Source organism: Cyprinus carpio, chromosome A6 (genome assembly GCF_018340385.1).
Source record: "Cyprinus carpio isolate SPL01 chromosome A6, ASM1834038v1, whole genome shotgun sequence".
In the NCBI taxonomy this organism is placed as follows: domain Eukaryota; kingdom Metazoa; phylum Chordata; class Actinopteri; order Cypriniformes; family Cyprinidae; genus Cyprinus; species Cyprinus carpio.
Window position 1 is genome coordinate 19,213,517 of NC_056577.1, and position 21,117 is coordinate 19,234,633.

General features: G+C 35.7%; 1 protein-coding gene across 1 annotated transcript; it reads right to left on the bottom strand.

Annotated features, from left to right (window-relative positions):
* Positions 1-624: 624 nt before the first annotated feature.
* Positions 625-12,481, bottom strand: zbtb11 (zinc finger and BTB domain containing 11). Its single transcript, XM_042758280.1, has 10 exons — positions 11,915-12,481; positions 10,249-10,469; positions 9,133-9,364; positions 7,246-8,246; positions 6,299-6,595; positions 5,810-6,206; positions 4,496-4,613; positions 4,207-4,365; positions 3,791-3,966; positions 625-1,811 (listed from the first exon to the last, which is right to left on the bottom strand). Exons 1-10 carry the CDS (start codon positions 12,222-12,224, stop codon positions 1,294-1,296), a joined length of 3,429 nt encoding a protein of 1,142 aa, XP_042614214.1. The 5' UTR covers positions 12,225-12,481; the 3' UTR covers positions 625-1,293.
* Positions 12,482-21,117: the final 8,636 nt, after the last annotated feature.

The following is a 21,117-nucleotide window of genomic DNA, read 5'->3' on the forward strand; positions in this document are numbered from 1 at the left end:
AAAAAAAAAAATTAAAAATACCATTCTGGATATGAGGGTTCACGCAGGTGGACAAATGAAAGTGGTCACCACTGGTTTTTCTCCAAATAAGGTCCGATCAGCGTGTGAAACTGTTTGTTGCACAAAAATCTCGCCTTTCTAAACATTTTACAATGAATAAACACGAACTGAAATAACACTAAAGCATGACATATAACTTAATATTAGGGTTTGCACCGTGTTGTCACACACTATTAAATAATCAAATCATCCTTATGTAAAATACGTTAGTAACTAACCACAATCACATAACAAATAGTATTTTAACATAAAAAATAATTAAATAAAAATGCTAGTCTTATATATATATATATATATATATATATATATATATATATATATATATATATATATATATATATATATAGTATGAATTACCTTTTAAAAATATTTAGAATTTGACACATATTTTGGTTTGCCATGTTGTCTTCCATTACTCAACTAATTAGTTATTAACAACAGAGTTACAATAATAACTAATTCTACTACAATAATATTGTATAATGATTAAAATACACTGGTAATACTTTACACATTTTCACACTTCAAGTCACATTAAATGAAAAACAGAAAAGAAATCTAGCACATGGTGCATCCCTGCAGACAGGGAGTTTTTTATTTGGTTGTCATTTCTGCTGCTATACATAGTACTCCGCTGAGACAGAGGCACCACATCATACAACAGACAAGAGCCTATGGCCCTTTTGCTAAGACTGTTAGAGCTTATATCTCAGTTTTACAAATAATCAGAAAAAAAAGCATTAATAATGAGAAATTGTAACCTAGTTACAAAAAAGCCAAATGTTTATATTGGGATTCATTTATTTGTTGTATACTTTATTGTGACTGTATTACAATGCAAATTATTCTGTTTATGTACACATGTACACAAAAGTTTACTATACTGCAAATCAAGCATATTCACACATCCACACACACACACACACACACACACACACACACACACACACACACACACACACACACACACACACACACACACTCACACACTCACTCACTCACTCACTCACAATCCAGCTGTGGGAAGGCCAATGTCAGCAAACTCAAGAGTCCTTTGAGCTTATTTTAATTTAAGTTTTACACCAAAAATAAATGAGCACATTTTAAATTATCACACAAGGTTTATATGACAACAAAAAAATAATAAACCTGTCCATAGTCATATTATTTTTTACTGCCAGGTCAGTTTCTGTTGAGGTGGTCACTGAGAAGCCACATCTGAGTACTTGTGTCTCATTCCACCTCTGCCACATGTGCCACCTCCACTTCCATGGTCTGGATGATTTCTGGTGCATCTTCGACTTTAACTACAGCCTGTTGTGCCAGGACGTAGTTCACAACCTGCATAATACTCTGATCGGACAATGTGGCCACGGATCCCTCACTCACAGCCTGCACGGCCTCCACGGTTTCTTCTGTGATGAGAACGGTTTCGATTTCCTCTGTGGTGGGAGGCTGTGGAGGCTGGAGTTCAGGGGGCAGCTCGGAACTGAGGATGCTGACGGCGTGCTCCACCTGCGTGCCTTGGTTGTGGAACTGCAGAGTGTCCTTCTCCAGCATGATCTTACCGGGCAACTGATCACCGTGGAACTTGGTTATGTGCTTCCGCAATGTTCTGGCATCTATGTGGGCCTCCTGGCACAGCGGGCACACGTAAGGGCGCTCGCCTGTGTGAGTGCGAACATGGCGCTTCAGTGAACGAGCATCAGCCCATGCAACACCACAGGTCAGACACTCAAAGGGCTTCACTCCTAAAAAAAAAAAAAAAGAGCAGCATGACATCTGTTATACTCAGCTATTTATAAGCATTTCAAGTGGCTGACACACAAACCAAAATGTCAGCAGACTGTAAAATTGCCACAAACAAGCATGAAAGTGTGTAGGATGTCTGATTAAACTGAACATCTCAACAGGATGATGACTGAATCCCAATAATGACTCATGTTGATTATTTCCTGTTTACTGGGTCTGTTCAGAGGCATGCAGTGCCACCTACAGCTGCATTGCAGATGTGCAGATTAGAGAATCTTTTCATTAAAAGCAAATCATAATTTGCTTTGGGTGACATGCTTTAAACAATGTATATGTTTGGGGGGGGGGGGGGGGGGGGGGGGGGGGGGGGGGGGGGGGGGTGGGGGGGGGGGGTTAGCATTTAGTACTATACATAGTGGCGAAACTAAATGGTATTTTTGTGGAGAACTAAGTAAATCTATTCATAAAAAAAATGGAGGGGGGGGGTACTTTGGATAACATTATATATATATATATAGATAGATAGATAGATATAGAGAGTTTATATATCTATATATATATATATATATATATATATATATATATATATATATATATATATACAGAGAGAGAGAAAGAGAGAGGGAGAGGAAGAGAGTTTATATACTGTATATATATATAGATAGATAGAGAGTTTATATATATATATATATATATATATATATATATATATATATATATATATATATATATATATATATATATATATATATATATATATATGGATCAAAGACGAAAAAGTGTTTAAGCAAAAAAAAAAGTGTAATACTGCTTTAAACTGTTGTAGTTTTTCCCCAAAAAAATGTAAAAAAGTTTTCGGTTTTATTTAATTGCAATTTCGTTTTTGTTTTTCTGAGCAATAAATAAATATCATACATTTTCTCCTGATTTACAGAAGACACCCAGTAAAATGTCATTCAGTGTAACAATCTTGTCAGGCATATTTACAACAAAAATCAATTTATCACATATTAAAAGACTAATTACTTTCACCCCAAAATACTAATGAGTTATAATTTTACATTTTTAACATTTGCCACTATCCTAGGTTTTGCCCATTTGTCAGTAAGAATTTTTTACTAATTTAAAACACAATAAAATTTAGTATGCATTCTTTTAGATATTTTAATATGTACAAGTCAGAATAAGCATGTTGTTTGAATTTTTTGCATAAATATTGTGTTACACTGAATGACAATGTAACATTATTTCAACCAAATTTTGACATTTTATTCTCCAAAACTTATTTGAAACCTTAAAAGTAGACATTTTATTTACATTTAATGTGCTTTCTATGGACAGAAAATCACTTTTGTACATTTCTTTTGATGCCTAAGGTTTAACACACAATACACAAGTCAACATTTGTATATATATATATATATATATATATATATATATATATATATATATATATCTCGAGAGAGAAAAGAGAGAGTTTATATAATGTATATATATATATATATATAGATAGATAGATAGACAGACAGACAGACAGACAGAGAGAGAGAGAGAGAGAGAGAGAGAGAGAGAGTTTATATATAGTTTATAAATGTAAATTACTATTAGTGGAGAAATGAAAAACATTTTTTTGGAAATAAGAAAACATTTATTATTATTATTATTATTATTCACATTTTTTTTTTTTGGCTTGGCTCCTGAATGTTCACCAAAAAGCAAACAAAAGCTATTTTGTACAAATTTAACCAACCATTAAACCAACAACAGCATAGCTGTCTCAGAAACATTCATAAAGTCATAGTGTTGAAAGAATTCTTGCAGAAAAATGAACTTTCTTTTTTTATATATATATAAATTTACAACTCTCTCTCTATATATATATTATTGTTTTGGATGAAACAGTTCCTAAATCTGCATCACGTAAATTATTTATTATCATTCTACAAAACACGCGTTTATGTATGAATTCTCCACTCACCCTGGTGATTATTCATGTGGCGCCGGTACTCCCTGAGCTGTGTGAACTTCCTCCCACAGTGTTCACACTCTCTCTCCAAGTTCTGCTTCACTCTGCCCTTCTTTCCATGAGTGGCTTTCTTGACATGCCGTCTGAACAGGGCCTTCTCAAAGAACTCCTTCCCACACACATTACACCTGCCAAAAGGACAAAACACACAATTAAATTTGACATCTACCTCTAACAAGTGCTTGAGTCTCTCTAGAGTTCAGATATTATATAATACAGATTTTCATGACAGGGCATTTTCAGATTTTTCTTTTAGTCTAAAAAATAATTCTTTAGGAGGAGTAATAAAATAAAATGTCATCATAAAAATCTATTTCAATGGAGACTTTCAAAACACACCTATAAGAAATGAGCTATTTTACTCTCACCTGAAGGGCTCTGCAACGGTGTGTGATTTGACGTGCGAGTACCAGTCCTTCTTCCAGCTGTAGCATTTGCCGCAGACCTGGCACTGGAAGGGCTTTAGGCCTAAGTGCTTATTCATGTGCTGCTGCAGGTCTTTTGCCTCAAAGAAACTCTTATCACAGCTATTATGAAGGAACAAAACGAACAAATTAAGGAACGAAATCATTATATAGGGAAGATGTGTGAATAAAAGTGGAATGGGCTGTTTGAAGAAAACTGTTGTGTGCATGTGTCAAGGGATAATGCACTCACTGAGAACAGTGGAATGAGCGGACCTCAGGTCTGGGTTGATGTTTCTTCAGGTGTTTGCTCAGTCCGGACGCACGGTGAAAAGATGCTCCACAGGTTGTGCATAAGTACTTTGATTCACCTGTTAAACAAACTGCTATTATGAACCGCTCATTTAGCATTTATCTTAATGTTACAAACAGTGTAATAACTGCATTAAAACTAAGAGTGTATGTTTTTGCTCAGACACTTATTTGACAACCTTGCACCAAATAATCTTAAATTTGGGTTTAGGTGTAATTCAATAATTTGGTTCATACTTGCGAAAACATGCTGAATTCTAACAGCAACTGAAAGCGTCCATGCTGGAAACATTTTATTGAACATAAACCTAATAGACCTCTTAGATCATTAGAACTGAGATCGCTAGAAATATTTAGGGTTAATTTCAAACACATCAAGACATAATTTATGTACGATGCATCAGGCACCAGTTCCAGATGTCAGGCACCTATAATGGTTGCCTCAATCAAGTCAAGACATTTTTCAACATTTTTTATTTACACAATTTATTCAGCTTTTTGCCATATCTTTTAACCAGCTTATTAATGTTATTGCTTTTTATCTGTTATTTAACTTTTTGCTTGTATTATAATGTAAAGCACTTTGAATTACCATTGTGTAAGAAATTTGTTATATAAATAAACTTGATTTGCTTAAAGTGCACTACCGTTCAAAATATTTGGGGTTGGAAGAATTTTTTTAAAATTTCTAAAAAAAAAAAAAAAAAAAGTCTCTTATGCTCCCCATCACTGCATTAAACTGTACAAAAATACAGTGAAATCAGTAATACTGTGAAATATTATTACAGTTTACAATAATATATATTTTTTTAAATAATAAATTAATTAGAATTTTAATTTTAATGAAGTAATTTTTTTCCTGTGATGCAAAGGTGAATTTTCAGCAGCCATTACTCCAGTCTTCAGTGTCACATGATCTAATATGCTGATTTGGTGCTCAAGAAACATTTCTTATTATCATCAATTTTGAAAATGGTTAGGCTTCTTGATATTTTTCTGGAAACCATGATATATTAATTTAATGCATCTTAGCTGAATAAAAGTATTAATTTCTTTTTTTTTTTTTTAAAACACCTTCAACTTTATATTAGTGTAGAAATATTTCAGTTATTATTCTGTAACTGAATAGAAATTAAAATGAAAATGAACGCATTTTTTTACCAATGGTTAATTCTAATCACTTAATAACAGTGCTCCATTAGATGCTTGCATTTTTAAGTATTCATCTTGACACAAGTAAAAGGAGTGTGTGTACCTGTGTGAATGCTTGTATGCTCCTCCAGGCTTCTCTTGGTGACAAAAGATTTCTCACAGACAGTGCACTGAAATCTCTTGATGGAGTCGTGCAGCGCCCGGTGCATCTTCAGGCTGTGCTTGGTGGCAAAGCTCTTCCCGCAAACCTTGCAAGTGTGTGGCCTCACCCCTGTGTGGTTCAGCATATGAATGCGCAGGGAATACAACTTGGGCAGAGTCTTGCCACAGATGTCACACACAAACTCCCGTTTGGTGCGGCACCTCATCTGATCCTCTGACCCTTGAGAATCTTCTGCGTCCATGGCTCGTGTCATGCTGGCTCTCTGGGTCTTTTGATGCTTGTGACGGGCCAAATGTGCACGGAGCGAAGCTGCGTACTGGAACTCCTTATTGCAAATCTGTGAGGTCAAAAGAAAAGTCAGAAAAAATATCCAAAATGCATAAAGATCAGGCTAGAATTATTACTTTTTATTCAGCCCAAGGTACATACACTGCACTTGAAGCTGCGAGACTTCTCGTGTTTCAGAGCATGCATGATGAGGGCGTACCGCCTCTGGAACACCAAGCCACACTCGTTACATGCGTGTTCTGTCTCCGCAGCTCCTGCTGGGTCTCCCTGCAGTGCATCCTCCTCCAAAGTCTCTGGCTGGTCTGCAACAGGCTCAGGTTCCTCTGCTAAAGCAGCTATGGCTTCAGAAGTAGCCTCCAGGTTTGTCTCTGAAAACTCATCAGGATTCTTCTTTGCAAACTGAACCGGTCGGCCTCTCCTGACAAATCTCGGAGGTGTCTGGGGACACAATGTGATTCTAATAAGACAATCTGGCTGACTGCCTTTGTGAATTATTTTTCCCTATCCTAATCCTTGGCTCATTGAACAACATCATAATATTGGAGTCAATAACAAATAATAGTGTCTATGATGATGATTTAAAAAAACTAAACAAAACAAAAAAACCTAATTAAATAAAATCTAGTTTAAAATGCATGTCTCAGGTTTTTGGCTGCATTCTTGTATTGTAACATATTTTTCAAGGTTTTTAACAAATATCATGAATTATTCAAACATAAATATGTTTTTGGCACATCGCATTAAGTAATAAATTTGATTATGCCATTGTTTATTATTATTTATATTATTTATTATTGTTAATTTATTAATTACTGAAGGTTTTCGTTTTAAGAACTTCTTTTAATGAAGACTGTTTCCTCATAATGTTTTAGGAAATGAGATCAGGACACCAGGCTTTGCAAAAGGGTAAATCAAGGCTGCATTGGATGCACTCCTGAGCACCCTTTTAAGCCATAAAATGACAGATGGGCCACCCTGTGGTCTTGTGGACCTCACATATATGCCAAGCCCAAAAGGGCACCATTTGGGACAAGGCCATAGTCACATTTACAAATGAATCATATGTTGAGTGAATGGGAGTTGAATACCTTCGTAGGAGGTGAGGTGCTTTTCTCTTCCTCCTCTGTCTCAAGCCCCATATGGAGACGAACATACCCTCCTTCCTTCACTGATCGTTTTCTCAGGAATCTTTTGTTGGGATCCATGCATTCCTCTTCTTTTTCGACTCCATCTGCAGCGGATCCATCCTCAACACCCTCCATCTCCTTGGGCTCCTCCTCTGAAGGAAGAGGAGGAGGTGGTTCCTGTTGCTTCACTTTAGGTGGTCTTCCTGGCTTCCTTTTCACTGGTGCAGGGGCTGGCTGTGGCGCTGCTGCAGGCTCAGGTTGGCGTATTGGTTCAGCCGCCAGGGGTTCATCCTGCACAGCAGGTGGCGCTGCTGCAGCTAAATGCACAATCTCGGAAGCATCCGTTTTGCCAGGATCCATACTAATGAGAAAGGCTCCCGTCTGCATGCTCTCTGCGACAGGTGTGTCACCAACCTGTGGCTCCTCTACAGACCAACAAGCCTGTACTAAAGCCAGGGACTCACCTGAACATGCCTGGCCAGAGTGAGTGACCAGAGTCATGGTCTCGCCCTCCTCGCCGCTGTGGGCCACCATGGCAAGAGACTCAGCTGAGCCAGCCTGTCCGCTATGAGTGACTACAGTCATCGTTTCGCCATCTACGGTCGCACCGGCAAGCAACGCCAGAGATTCAGCCGTCCCGATTTCACTTGTGATTACAGCCAGGGACTGTCCTTCTTCAGGTGTGCCTTCACTCATCACAACATAGGTTTCGGAAGCAGTGGGTGTTACTGGCTGAGGGGGCGCAGGTTGGCTGGATACCACAGTGTGAATGTCTCCCCTCTGGTAGACCATCAGCTTCTGCTCTTCCACTTTCTTATGCACAGACTCGCAGATCTCAAGCACTTCCGCCATCAGTAAATGCCGTGCCAGCGTGGCTACCTCTGCCATCACACAAAAGTTGAAGGTCAGATTGGAAGTGTAGGCAAAATCCAGTAATGGCAGAAAACTGGCCTTGCTGAAGCCTATCAGATAAAACAACACAAAAGAAACAATGGCATTTCAAATACATATAATATTCTCAAATAACACATCAATAAATTAAATGGTTAATGTTCTCACACTTATTACAAACTGCCTATCTAGCCAATATTTTACACATTGTGGTTAACTGATTTTTTTTTTGACGGCCATTGCCAATCTGTAAAATAAACAGATTTTTACTTTAGATAGCAACCTCCTAATCCTTTCAACAGAGGATTGAATTTCTGGATTTGCTATCATTTGCACTTATAACACTTATTTAAATGATATGATTGTATATTTGTTGAATGTTCAATTTTTTTTATCAGGCAGAACTGTGTTCGCTCCTGTGTTCATGCACTGTCAAAACAAAAGATTGCGTTCGAATGCACTGCAATCTGCTCATTATTAAGTTTAACCCAAGGTATGAATTGACAGATCAATTAGTTTGGATGCCGTCTATGGAAACAGAATTCTGAAGCAGCTCACTGGAGTTTGGAACAGAGATTATATTTAAAGGCATAGTTTACCTAAAATTGAAAACTCTGTTATAATTTAACCACCCTCATGATGTTCCAAATCTGTAATGACTTCTGTGGAACATAAAAGATGATATTTTGAAGGATGTTGGTACATTTAGGTGCAATTTAGGTACCACTGACTTCCAATGTACGGACCAAAAAAAAAAAAAGGATTTTCCCCAAATGTCTTCATTTATATTCCACAGGAGAAGAAGAAAGTCCGTCATACAGCTTTGGAACAACATGAGAGTGAGTAAATAATGACAATTTTAAATTTTGGGTGAACTAAAACTAACTTAGTTTCATTATTTCAATCAGAAACAGCTTTTTCATTAGAAATTCAAACAGCATGCTGCATTCTTCTCACCAGAGAGGTCAACCACAGCTTCATGACTGGACATAGCACCCTTTTCCACGAAGAGCTCGTAGAAATAATCGCTGCAGGAGGCCAGAACAGCTTTATGTGCGCGATACTCCTCACCCTCAATGAGCAGCGTGATATCACAGAACTCATTATTCAGTCGCTGCTGGTTAAACTTGTCCAGCATCGTCTGCCCATGCTTTGGTAAGAACTGCTTGACAATGCCCTTACTGTCCACCTATAACAATGCACGAAGGAGTAATGTAATATCATTATCATATGCATTCCCTTTTAAAACTTATCTATAAAATATAAATTATATACATTTAAAATACATTAAAAACATAAAATGTAATACTTGTATTCATTGTAATGTAGTATAAATAATATTTTGCAACATAATTGAAAGGGAATTCAATATCCTCATCTCTTAAAGGGATACTCCACCCCAAAATGAAAATTTTGTCATTAATCACTTACCCCCATGTCATTCCAAACCCGTAAAAGTTCCGTTCGTCTTCAGAACACAATTTAAGTCTCTCCATATCACTGTATGCTGCGTATGTTCTTCTGTGTCATCCACACCACAAGGATGCGCTGTTTTCTTTCAAATCAAAGCTTAATACATGTAGAAACAGCGCATCCTTGTGGCGTGGATGATACAGAAGAGCATACACAGCATACGGTGATATGGAGAGACACAGAGGAGACTGTTGACAAAGGAATTGTTGAATAAAATCGTTATTTTTGTTTTCTTCGCTTACAAAAAGTGTTCCCATCGCTTCATATAACCCAGATTGCACGTCTGATGGCAGATGGAGTATTCTGACGACGACTTTCATGACGACTTGACACTTGAATCTGGACCTTGACACTGTTATTTACTGGCAGTCTATGGGACAGTCACAGGCCTCCCGGTTTTCATCCAAAATCTCTGAAATTGTGCTCCGAAGACAAACGGAGCTTTTACGGCTTTAGAACGACATGGGGGTAAGTAATTGATGACAAAATATTCATTTTGGGGTGGAGTATCCCTTTAATGTCAAGATACTATTGTACCCAAATTCAAAATTTCAGGAGACAAATTTTGATTCAGTGACACAAATGGCATACTATACTTACAAACACCAATTCATGTTTATCAGGTGCACTGGACTGCTCCAGATCCAAATCATCATTTGTCTCATCGTCCTCTTCCTCACTGGCACAGGCGGTGGTCTTTCGTCTTTCTTGTTGGGCAGCGGTTTGTTTTGTGGCATCTTCAGCGTTGCCTCTCCCCTTCTCCTGCTTGCTTTGGCAGTGGCTGCACTCTCTGATGCAGTCCTTCACCTGCTTCAGCACACCTGAAACAAGACCATTAGGTTTAGACTACATATAATAACAGAGTTTGTCTCAAAAACCAATAAATTAGATCTGGGTTTTTTTTTCAATCTGATTAATAAAACATCCATCCATTTATGGTCCCATTTATTACTATTTAAGAATATGATGATTTTTATTTCCTGTACTATTTAAGAAAAGGCCATGTTAAATTCATACACAATTGTACTTGGGACTATAAAAAGCTATTCCGAGTATGATCTACATTATACATACAGGGGTGAACACCAATTATTATAGGTTAATATCATCTGTGTAAGCTACAGTGGAAAAAAAAACAAACACTGCGATTAGTCATCTTTCCACTGGGGGAAACGGGTGATTTATCACACTTCCAAAAATGACAAATCATGGGAGCCCATTTAGAAAGAGCATCTGTAACCTTAACAGAACACCTGTCTTTATGATTATGACTGTGCACACAAAGACGTCATCAACAAATAAGAACAGTAGGTGAAAACCGAAAGTCAATGAAAGGGAAGTTTGGAATCAGTAATATTTTAATTACCATTATTACCATTAAAACAATGGTTTTCTTTTTAAATATACTTTAAAATATAATTTATTTCTGTGATGCAAAGGCTGATTTTTCATCATCATCACTCCAGTCTTCAGTGTCACATGATCCTTCAGAAATCATTCTAATATGCTGATTTATTATCAAATAAATAAAAATTTTAAAAGAATAACATTTTTTTGGAACCTCTGATACTTTTTTTGGGATTCTTTGATGAATAAAAAGTTAAAAAAGAACAGCATTTATTCAAAATAGAACTCTTTTGTAACGATATACACTACCATCTTTTTTTTTTAAATAAATGAACAGTTTTATTAATCAAGGATGTGTTAAATTGATAAAGTGATAAAGACTTATATTGCTTGAAAAGATTTCTATTTTAAATAAATGCTATTCTTTTTAACATTAATCATCAAATAATGTAATAATAATAATAATAATATATAATATATATATATATATATATATATATATATATATATATATATATATATATATTAAGCAGCACAACTTTTTCTAATATTGATAATAAATCAGCATATTAGAATGATTTCTAAAGGATCATGTGACACTGAAGACTGGAGTAATGATGTTGATGAAAAATCATCTTTGCATCACAGAAATAAATTATATTTGAAAGTATATAAATATAGAAAAACATTATTTTAAATGGTAATAATAATTTATAATATAACAGTTTTTTTTTGTATTTTAGTCAAATAAATACAGCCTTGATGAACAGAAGAAACTTCTTTAAAATACATTTAAAATCTTACTGATCCCAAACTTCTGAACAGAAATGTGTGTGTGTTCTCTTCTGTCACATCTTTATCAAGGACACTTTCCAGCTGTAGGTTCTTTACTCTGTCGTTACAGTGGTGATTCCTGTACCTCTCCACCAGTATTTCTGGGAGATGATTTCCCATGTTTGCTGCTGGTTGAGGTGTTCCCCTCCGGACGTGATGTGCGCCTCTGTGATGAGTTCCTTCCGTCTCTCGGCCCGCAGCACCACCTCCAGCTCCGTGAATTCATCCAGGCCTTTCTGCCGCCTCTGGTAATACAGAATCCCATTGCGCACTATGTAACAAGCAGCTGCTTTCCGGATCTTTCTCTTGGTGTTGCCGTGCGTGCCCGGTGCGTAAGGCTCACGTTCATCGGTCAGGTAGCGCTGGATGGCTAAGTAACTCTCCTCGCTCGACATAACCCCGATTAATGAAGCTCACTCAAAAGAAACAACACACATCGGCCAGTGAGAGGTATTCCCGAGCGTAGAATTCAATAAAGTAATTTTTCAGTACGTTTCCACCTCCATAGATGACGCGGAAAAGTATCAAGTGTGATATTTCTGAAATGTTTTCTGAAGGGGAACGTCAGTTCTTGACTGTGTGTGGCGGACTTGCCTGAAAATGGCTGCTGCACAACCGGATGTTGCGTTGAAATGGCGGAAACAGCGACGAACACTTCACGTGTAGGACCATAGATATGTCAGTCTATGGTATAAATACATATAAATGTGTAGGACATTCACAGTAACAGCAACCATCAAGTGTTACATTAAATATTAACAAAAGCAAAAATTCTTGCTCTGCATGATCAACCAGCTCGCTTAATTATTAATAAGTCAAATATTTGGGCATTACAGTTACACGAAATAAAGAAATAAGGGAAAAATAAAACATCAATAAATGTAAAATGATATCGAACTCATGGCTTCAAAGGAATATATACATTTTCAGCAGGGTTTACCTATCAAAGATGGAGAGTATATCAAGAGCTATTACCCTGCCCTTATCATTAGACATTTATGATCAAACTATTAAATAAGATACATTTCAGCTTTATCTGGAAGGATACATGCGATTATATCAGAAAGCTGACATGATAAAGAGTATTGAAGAGGGTGGCATGATAAAAGACTCATAAAGATCCTTTTGGGTCAGTATCCACAATGTAACATTTGTCAAAAAAAAAATGGGCTGAGTTGATTTTCTACTGTGCTGTGACTATATGATTTATATAAATGACCTGTAGAGTCATCTGACTTCCATCAGGAAGTTCTTCTGTACTGGAAATTATGATTTAAGCACAATTTCACAACACATAATACACCCCTATGCAACAACAGGTATATTCAGAGTAATAGAAGATCTTTGTTTTTAGGGACTTGGATGGAAAAAGGAATATAGGCAGTAATAACAGTAAATTTTGGTAATTTATTGTATTATAGAGATTTTTGTGATAAATTTAACTTTCAGTGCCCAGTTAGAGAATATAACGGCGTGATAAAGGCCATCCCAGCACCCGTGAAAACAATGATTCAGCGATCTGTAATGCACTCTAACATTATATCAGAAATCAGACCACTCTGTATTGAAGATATACATTTAAAGTATACAATTAAAAATAGCTTGTTTTCATTACTTGAATGAGACCCTCATCTTTGCCTCTTTTTATTTATTTATTTATTTTTCTTTTCAGTTACTATTGATTTTTTAAATATAATTTGCTTTGTTAAAATGCTGTATCAACACGAAAAACATCTGAATGGTAGTTGACATGACATATGCCATAAATGTTTGTATTTGAATTCTGTTTGAGCATAAAAAAAGAAAAGAACAGAAAGGTTATGGTAACAGCAGAGGACGCTGTTTACCAGCAAGACCTTTTCACTACAGCTTCTGCGTCATGGATTGTTCTAAAATGTTTTAAAAATGTGAAAAATTGTTTTAAATGCTGGAGGAAAAAGGTTTTATTTGAAATCTAGAATATACTTAAAGAAACGATTTAATTATGTTTTAATCCTACATGAATTAATAAAAATAAATGACGTAATTCCATAATAAATAATAAATTTAAGTGTACATTTAAAATAAAATAAAAAATATAGATGAATCCTTATTTTTCGTCAATTTGTTTCTTTTATTTAACATCACAATTTATTTATCAATCTATTTATTTATTTATTTATTTCCCTTCCTCCATAGCAATATCTAGGCAAAGTTATTTGCTGACCTACATAGCCTACTATGAACCAAATGAGGATTTAATTTATATTCACTAACATTTGTTGTTTTCTTTATCTCAAGTGTTATATGAACCCCATTTTGTTTTCTGTGTACAGAATTACTGAATATAAACTTAAAGAAGGTAATTCTATATAGTGGTAAATACTGTTTGTGTAAACAGCATCCAACAGCATCTAGTTTACACTTAAGTTATAGATGCTACGCACATAAAATGTAAATAAAAGTATTGTAATTTGTAATGTGGGTAAATTGAAAAGCAGAAGGGGACGGTTAGCAAAAACACCCGCTGTCAGCACGTGTGGGTATTTGCATTTGATGTAAATAGACACTACCAAAATTTGAATCTTTTTCGTCTTTAGAGGTGGCTGCATTGAGCAAAACTTCCCTTGACATTGATTGTGAGGTGTGTTTTATTCACCGTCTGACAGAGAAAAGCCAGAACCTCTGGAGCAGGTTACCAGGCAACCAAAATGACTGATCACCTCCTCTTCAGCATCGGTTTGTCTGCAGCCCATTCGTCCTTATCATTAATACATTCCTTCCATTGGGAAGACCCCTTTAGTCCCCTGCACACTTCTGAGCTGCTGAACTGATAGAGTCACACAACAGTAGGCTACTGTGAATTCATGGAATAATATGTTGCTTGTTCTCACTTAGTAATCTATCTACTGTATATCTATCTGTCTAGTAGCTAGCTACCTACAAAACCACTTGGCAACACTTTAACCACCTAGAACACCCTATCTCTCTTTTATTAACATATATTGTGCTCTGCGTATGAAATATTACCTTGGCACTGGAAAATGAGACAAGACTAATCTTTCACCACCAGCTTCCTGTGCACTTTTATTAATAATGCATGTTCTAATTTTTTATTATGCTTTATTTGAAAAATGGGGTAAAAATCTGATGTTATGGACCTTGAAAGGTCATTCTAGTAATATACCGGGCTGTGAAATATAAAGCATATTTGCTCTGGATTTATAGTTCCGCTGCACTGATATAAACAGTCAAACCTGGAGTGCAGATACAGAGCAGAGAGACGTCAGAAGAAAAAGAGCAGAATACATTATAAATGACTGACTCCCAAGTGTCTTCTCAAAGATAAAAGTTGGAAGGCCACCCAAGGCCAATTCACAGCAGTCGTGTGTTGTGGGAAATCCTCCGTGTTCTCTTAAAAACAGAGGCTGCTTTGTCACGCTTGCTCCAAATTATAAATAACTAACAATAATTGAGCTGGGAAAATGTTTGTCTGTCTTTCTCACACACAATTGTGGGTGCATGGAAAGTTATTCTGGATTTTGATGGTTAAAAGAAATACTCAAAATAATTAAAAAGCAATACAAGTATTATTATTATGATTATTATTTTTGATAATTATATTATGATGATAATAATAGCAGTAATAATTAGATAATTATTTTGTTAAATAAGCTATGTCCATGTATGACCACAATATTTTTTTTTTTAGTATGATATCATGTTATTAACATTTTGTAATGTAATGCTTGTACACTTATTGTATGTAGAGGAACTGCTCATGTTCTGTCACAGTTGCTGGACAGCCAGAGCAAAATTCATCATACCTTATGATGCACTGTGGGAAATAGCAATGTTGTATGTAGCAATGTTAAAGCTCAAGTGTAAAAGTTAAATATCAAAAAAAACATTCTCCTAACCAAAAAAAAAAAAAAACTTCTTAAACAAGAAAAGTAGCTTCCATTAAAAAATACCTTTTGGCAATGTTTTACACTTTACCTTTAAACTAGCCAAAGCCACAGCACTTTTTATTTCTTTGTCAAGTGAAGTGGCTTGCAATAAATGCCGGGTATGTGAACACTTTCTTTCACTCGAATGAACTGGTTTGCTGGGATCAGGCTCAGTCCTTTATATTTCTTCAGCTTCAACATAGCTTCAGCAAGCCAAATACAGGCGTAAGATGCCAGAGGAGAGCTGCACTGAACACAAATGAAAGACTGAGCACAGACAGGGATGAATGAATGGATTTAGACATGAGAAAGGGAAAACCAAATCTGTACCACAACAGACGAAAATGTTATTGCTTAGAAGTTACTCCTTCGTAACTTGGGAGACTGAATGTTGTTAAATTTCATTTAAAGGGATAGTTCACCCAAAACTCAAAATTCTCATCCTCATGTCATTCCAAACCTATATGATTTTCTTTCTTCTCAAAAGAAAATTTTCTATACAGTGAAAGTCAAGGGAATTGAATGTTGTTTCAAAATATCTTCTGTTGTTTCAAGCAAAAAAAAAAAAAAAACAAAGTTATGGTTTGGAACGATAGGAGGGCAAGTCAGTGACACAACAAAGACAAACAAGGAGATACATGTGAGAATACCCGGCAGCAAAAGTCTCATTGCTGCTAAAAGGGATCTCATTTGTCACATTTCTTTCCTATGGGATCATACAAGGCTGAGAATGTCTGGCTGAGCAGACAGAGTTTTCCATCAGGGGTCACCTGGGAGAGAGAGACTGCATCTGCTTAGATTTCTCTCTTTGTAATCAGAGACATGCGTGTATTCTCTCTGGGAAGACAAGCAGTTTGTGGAAGAGAGTGGAAGAGTACGACATGGATTATTATGTCATTCAGGGACTGAGATAAATGTACTGTATGTAGCAGTTTTTGAAAGGGTACCACACCAGTGACAGTTTTAGTACTGAAAGTGTGAGTGCATCAATATAATGCATTACTACTTTTCTTGGTTACACTTTATTTTATAGTCCCTGTACTTACAATTTACTTAAGGTAAATACATGGGTTAAACTTAGGTTTATGGGTAGGTTCAGGGTTAGTACCTATTACACAGTTATTGTAATTGGTATAATAAGTAAATAGTAAGTACTCATGGAACAGTAATGTAAAATAAAGTGCAACCTTTTTTCTTTTTTAGTTTTTAGAGTTTAACTTGCACTAAATACAGAATATTATTTTAATTCTGAGGAAGTAAAAGGTTTCTGTGAGTTCACACAGGAAGACAAACTGTTTAAACTGTTTCAGAGGAAGTACAGACTGAACTGGGGTCTTGAATCAACACATCCAACCCTGATGTTCACCAGAAGTTCATGATAATGTGGACCCAGATTATAAAAGGTAGGCTTTTTTAATTATACAGCTGTCTGGATATGTCAAATAATCAAAACTTGGAGTTCTTGAATAGGATAAAAGCTTTCTCAAATGTTTCATGCTGACAATGCAGAAAACTGCTCCAATACTTAAAGTAATAGTAACATCATCTGTTTCTCTCAGACTGACCTGCATTTAAAGGGTTACATAAGGGTACAAAAGGTCATGTGAAGAGCTTTTGAGTATTAAAGAGGATGGAATGTCCAACTCAAGGATGAAGTGTCTTGTTCAAACTGTGTCCAGGAGAGGACGATGTATGCTACAAGGTGAGTTTCTGTACTGCTGGAAAAATCCCAGAGGCACCAGTTTACGAGCCTGTGAGTAACCTTGAAAGACCAGCAAGTCTTCCTGAGAACATGTTTATGATTTTCAACCTAAAAACTAATCATTAGCACAAATAACTAGTTTTTGATTTTTGCATTAAAAATCAAATTTATATCGGAAAATAAACTGCTTTTGTGTAACCTAATACTTCTATAACAGAACTAAAGATATGATAAAACTAAAACAGATGCATGGACTCTGTTGATGGGATCTGTTGTTGGTTCTTTGGTCAGGAATGATTTATGTTGCTTTGGGAAACAGGGAGAGATTGTAAGACAACATGGATGAGTTTAGTTTAAGACCATGCTGGGAAAATGGAGATGCTGTCTTTCCATGGGCTCACAGCCAAAGCATAGGATTAGTAACACCCTGAAATTCCCCACACTCCCATACTCAGTTACGCAAGCCAGTCATGGACTCCCATGCCTTGAGAGTGAGGATTTAATAAAGTGTTGCAGGATCAAAGTACTGCCACTGTTTCCACTGACTTTACTGTCTCTCATACCTAGATGTTTTCAAACTGGAGTTCCCAAACCCTTAAAGAAAACAGAACTAAAAAATAATGGAATAAGTTAAAATAAAAAATATATATATTAATTTTTTTTTTTTTTTTTTTTTTAAGAATTTGATACTTTTATTCAGCAAGGATGTATTGCCATCACAGGAATAAATAACATTTTAAAATATATTAAAATAATAAAAAAAATGTTATTTTAAATGGTAATAATATTACTGTTTTTACTGATTTATTTATTTTACTGATATTAGATCAAATAAATGCAGCCTTGGTGATTATTGGGTAGAAAAATATATTTGGTAGAAAATATTTGGTAGAAGAAAGACATGCTGTTAACTCAATATATAGTAATATTTTCAGAACATATTTTAATAATTTGCTTTGGCTTTAGTATAAACGACAACGTAAAATACATTTATTTAATTTTATGTTGTCTTTATAATATAATGCTCAAAAATCACAGGCAGTATAAATACAAACATATTATTACTACACCAACCATGAATGAATGAATGAATGAATGAAGGAATGAATGAATTAATGAATGAATGAACGAATGCTATTTAAATTAAACAACATGAATCAAGGCGTATCACAGTCTTCTCCAGTTATTTTATTCAGTGGAAACACAATACCTAAACTGGGGTAATAAAGATTAGTTAGGGGCCCATCACAGCATCTCATTCGGTAGTGCCATCACAGGCTCTAAAACTGTGATTCATGCACTTCAATCTAGCAACCATGCAGTCACTACTACACAATGCGGCCCCTAATAATAAGTCCTTTGTCAGCTGACTGTCAAATCACACTGAGAGCAAACAGGCGGTACTGGTTCATCTTATAACTAGGGGCCTCTCTGTTTCCCAGAATGCACCAGAAGCCTGCTTCATTAGATGTGACCTAATGCTGACTTTGCTTAGATAAATAAAACATTCACAAACCACTCATTTGGAAACAAGTTATTGATATGCAAAGCTCTATCAGAGGCTGAAATCAACATACTTTGTGCTTTAAGTTCCCTTTAAAACATCGTAAATAGGTTGCAATAAAATTCAAACATGCTGTTCATGGAAAATAACCTTTCATTCAAGGAGAAGACAATTCCTGGTGTATCCTAGTGTATTTTACTAGTAATGATGAAAAGAATTGTGGACAGATTTCTCAGAAAAAGTTCATTCACCTGTAGTCCTGCACTACTCTTGTGAACACACCTCGAAGTACAGAACGTTTCTTAAAGTCAATGAACTTAAAGCCAAGGTCTTAGCTCACTGATGTGATCAAAAATCACAATTTAATATAAAAAATGAGCACAGTAAGGAGGAAAATGTCAAGAGCAAAGATCAGAAGCACTTATTCTTGTGTCACTTCGAAATTCAACCTTGAAATGTAGAGGTCACTGTCTGGTGTGTGGCGTGTTCTTGTGTACACAGCATGTATCTTTTGTTGTTGTACAGGTATGAGAGTACGGCAATGAAAACTTGATGACAGTTTGGAAATGAGATATTATGAGGCAGGATTCCGGCTTTCACCTTTCCTGTACTACTGACTTGTCTTATGACTGGACACAAAGAACAATGGAGTAAGGAGGTGAGCAGAGGAAGGAGGGAGGACAGAAAGAAGGAAAGAGGAGGGAACAAGCAGGTCGTGGAGTATGTAAGGTCAGCAGAGTCAGGTTTCCTGCTCTATAACCATTAATGCAAGTGACTCAGGCGACCAGTTTGCTCCCACTGTTAACCACAGAGGTTAACAAAGAGGTCACAAAGGTCAATTCCCAGGCTCCAGTGAATCTCAGTAATGCTATTTGTGTTTGTTGTTGTTGTTGTTGTTTGTATTTATTTTTGAAACATTATTGTCCAGGCAGAGGTTGTGGTCAAATTTTTGAGTGGAAGCCACTTACACTTTAGAAGTCTATGTGTTTATGCAAGTGTTCACACATTGAAGTGGTTAGGGGTGTATTTTTAATAGGTAACCTAGACGCTCAGAGTTGTAAGAAGATATATACTCCTGCAGAAAGAATGGGATGGTGGTATTTACACTGACTTATACCACAGTAGGAGTTTGGAAAGGTCCTGTTCTCTGTTCAGCCATTAAGACCCTGAACAACAGAGGGAAAAGAGGCAGAATCAGCCTGTGCTCAGCTAGCTGATGGGGTTAAAGCATGCATGGTTACTTTAAAGGGATAGTTCACATTCTGTCATTGTTTGCTCACCCACATGGCATTCCATACTGTAGTTATTTTTTCCTACATGGAACACATAAAAAGAACCTATGCTTTTCATAGCACTATAAAAAAAAAAATCTGTTAAATTTACGGTAAAAATGTGCAAGCGTGGTTGCCAGAAATTCACAGTAAAAATATTTAAAGTCTTATGAAGTGGCATACCGGTGCCTATATTTTACAGTTTATAACTGTATATTTCATTAAGTGATATTGATATGCCTATCTGCTTGAAGTACCAAAATCATGAACATTTAGTAATAGCCACCATAATAATACAAGAGGTAAAACAGAATGCCACATTATGAATCATTGTAAGTTCATTGTAACTGTCTATAAAACATGGACAATAATCATAAATAGATGTGCATAAGGGCGTACAAACAAAGACACCATCACGGTAACACAAATGTACTTTACTGATAACAAAAATAATAAGAAAACCATAAATCTGACAGTATTTTTAAGTAAAATGACATGATGTTAAACCATTTACAATTATTCACCACATCATTTTCGACGTAACTTACTGTACAGTTAACCAGGTAACAGGATTTTACTGTAACTTTTTTTTACACTCTTCAAGAACGTACATATTTATTTTCATCTATATTTATCTGAATGTATTTACACCTCAAATATTTAACAAAAAGTTAAAATTGCTCCAATCAACCAAGGGCTCACCTATTTGGTTTCAAGTTTTATTTTTTATTTTTTATTTTAATTCTTAATATTCTGAAGTTAATAGCATAATAAAAAGAGGGACAGAAAGTTCATTTTTTCTTTGTTTTTAAATTCCTTTCAGAACCTGCATTTCAATTTACAGTACACAAAAGCAAATACACTAAATGTTAGCCTAACTTC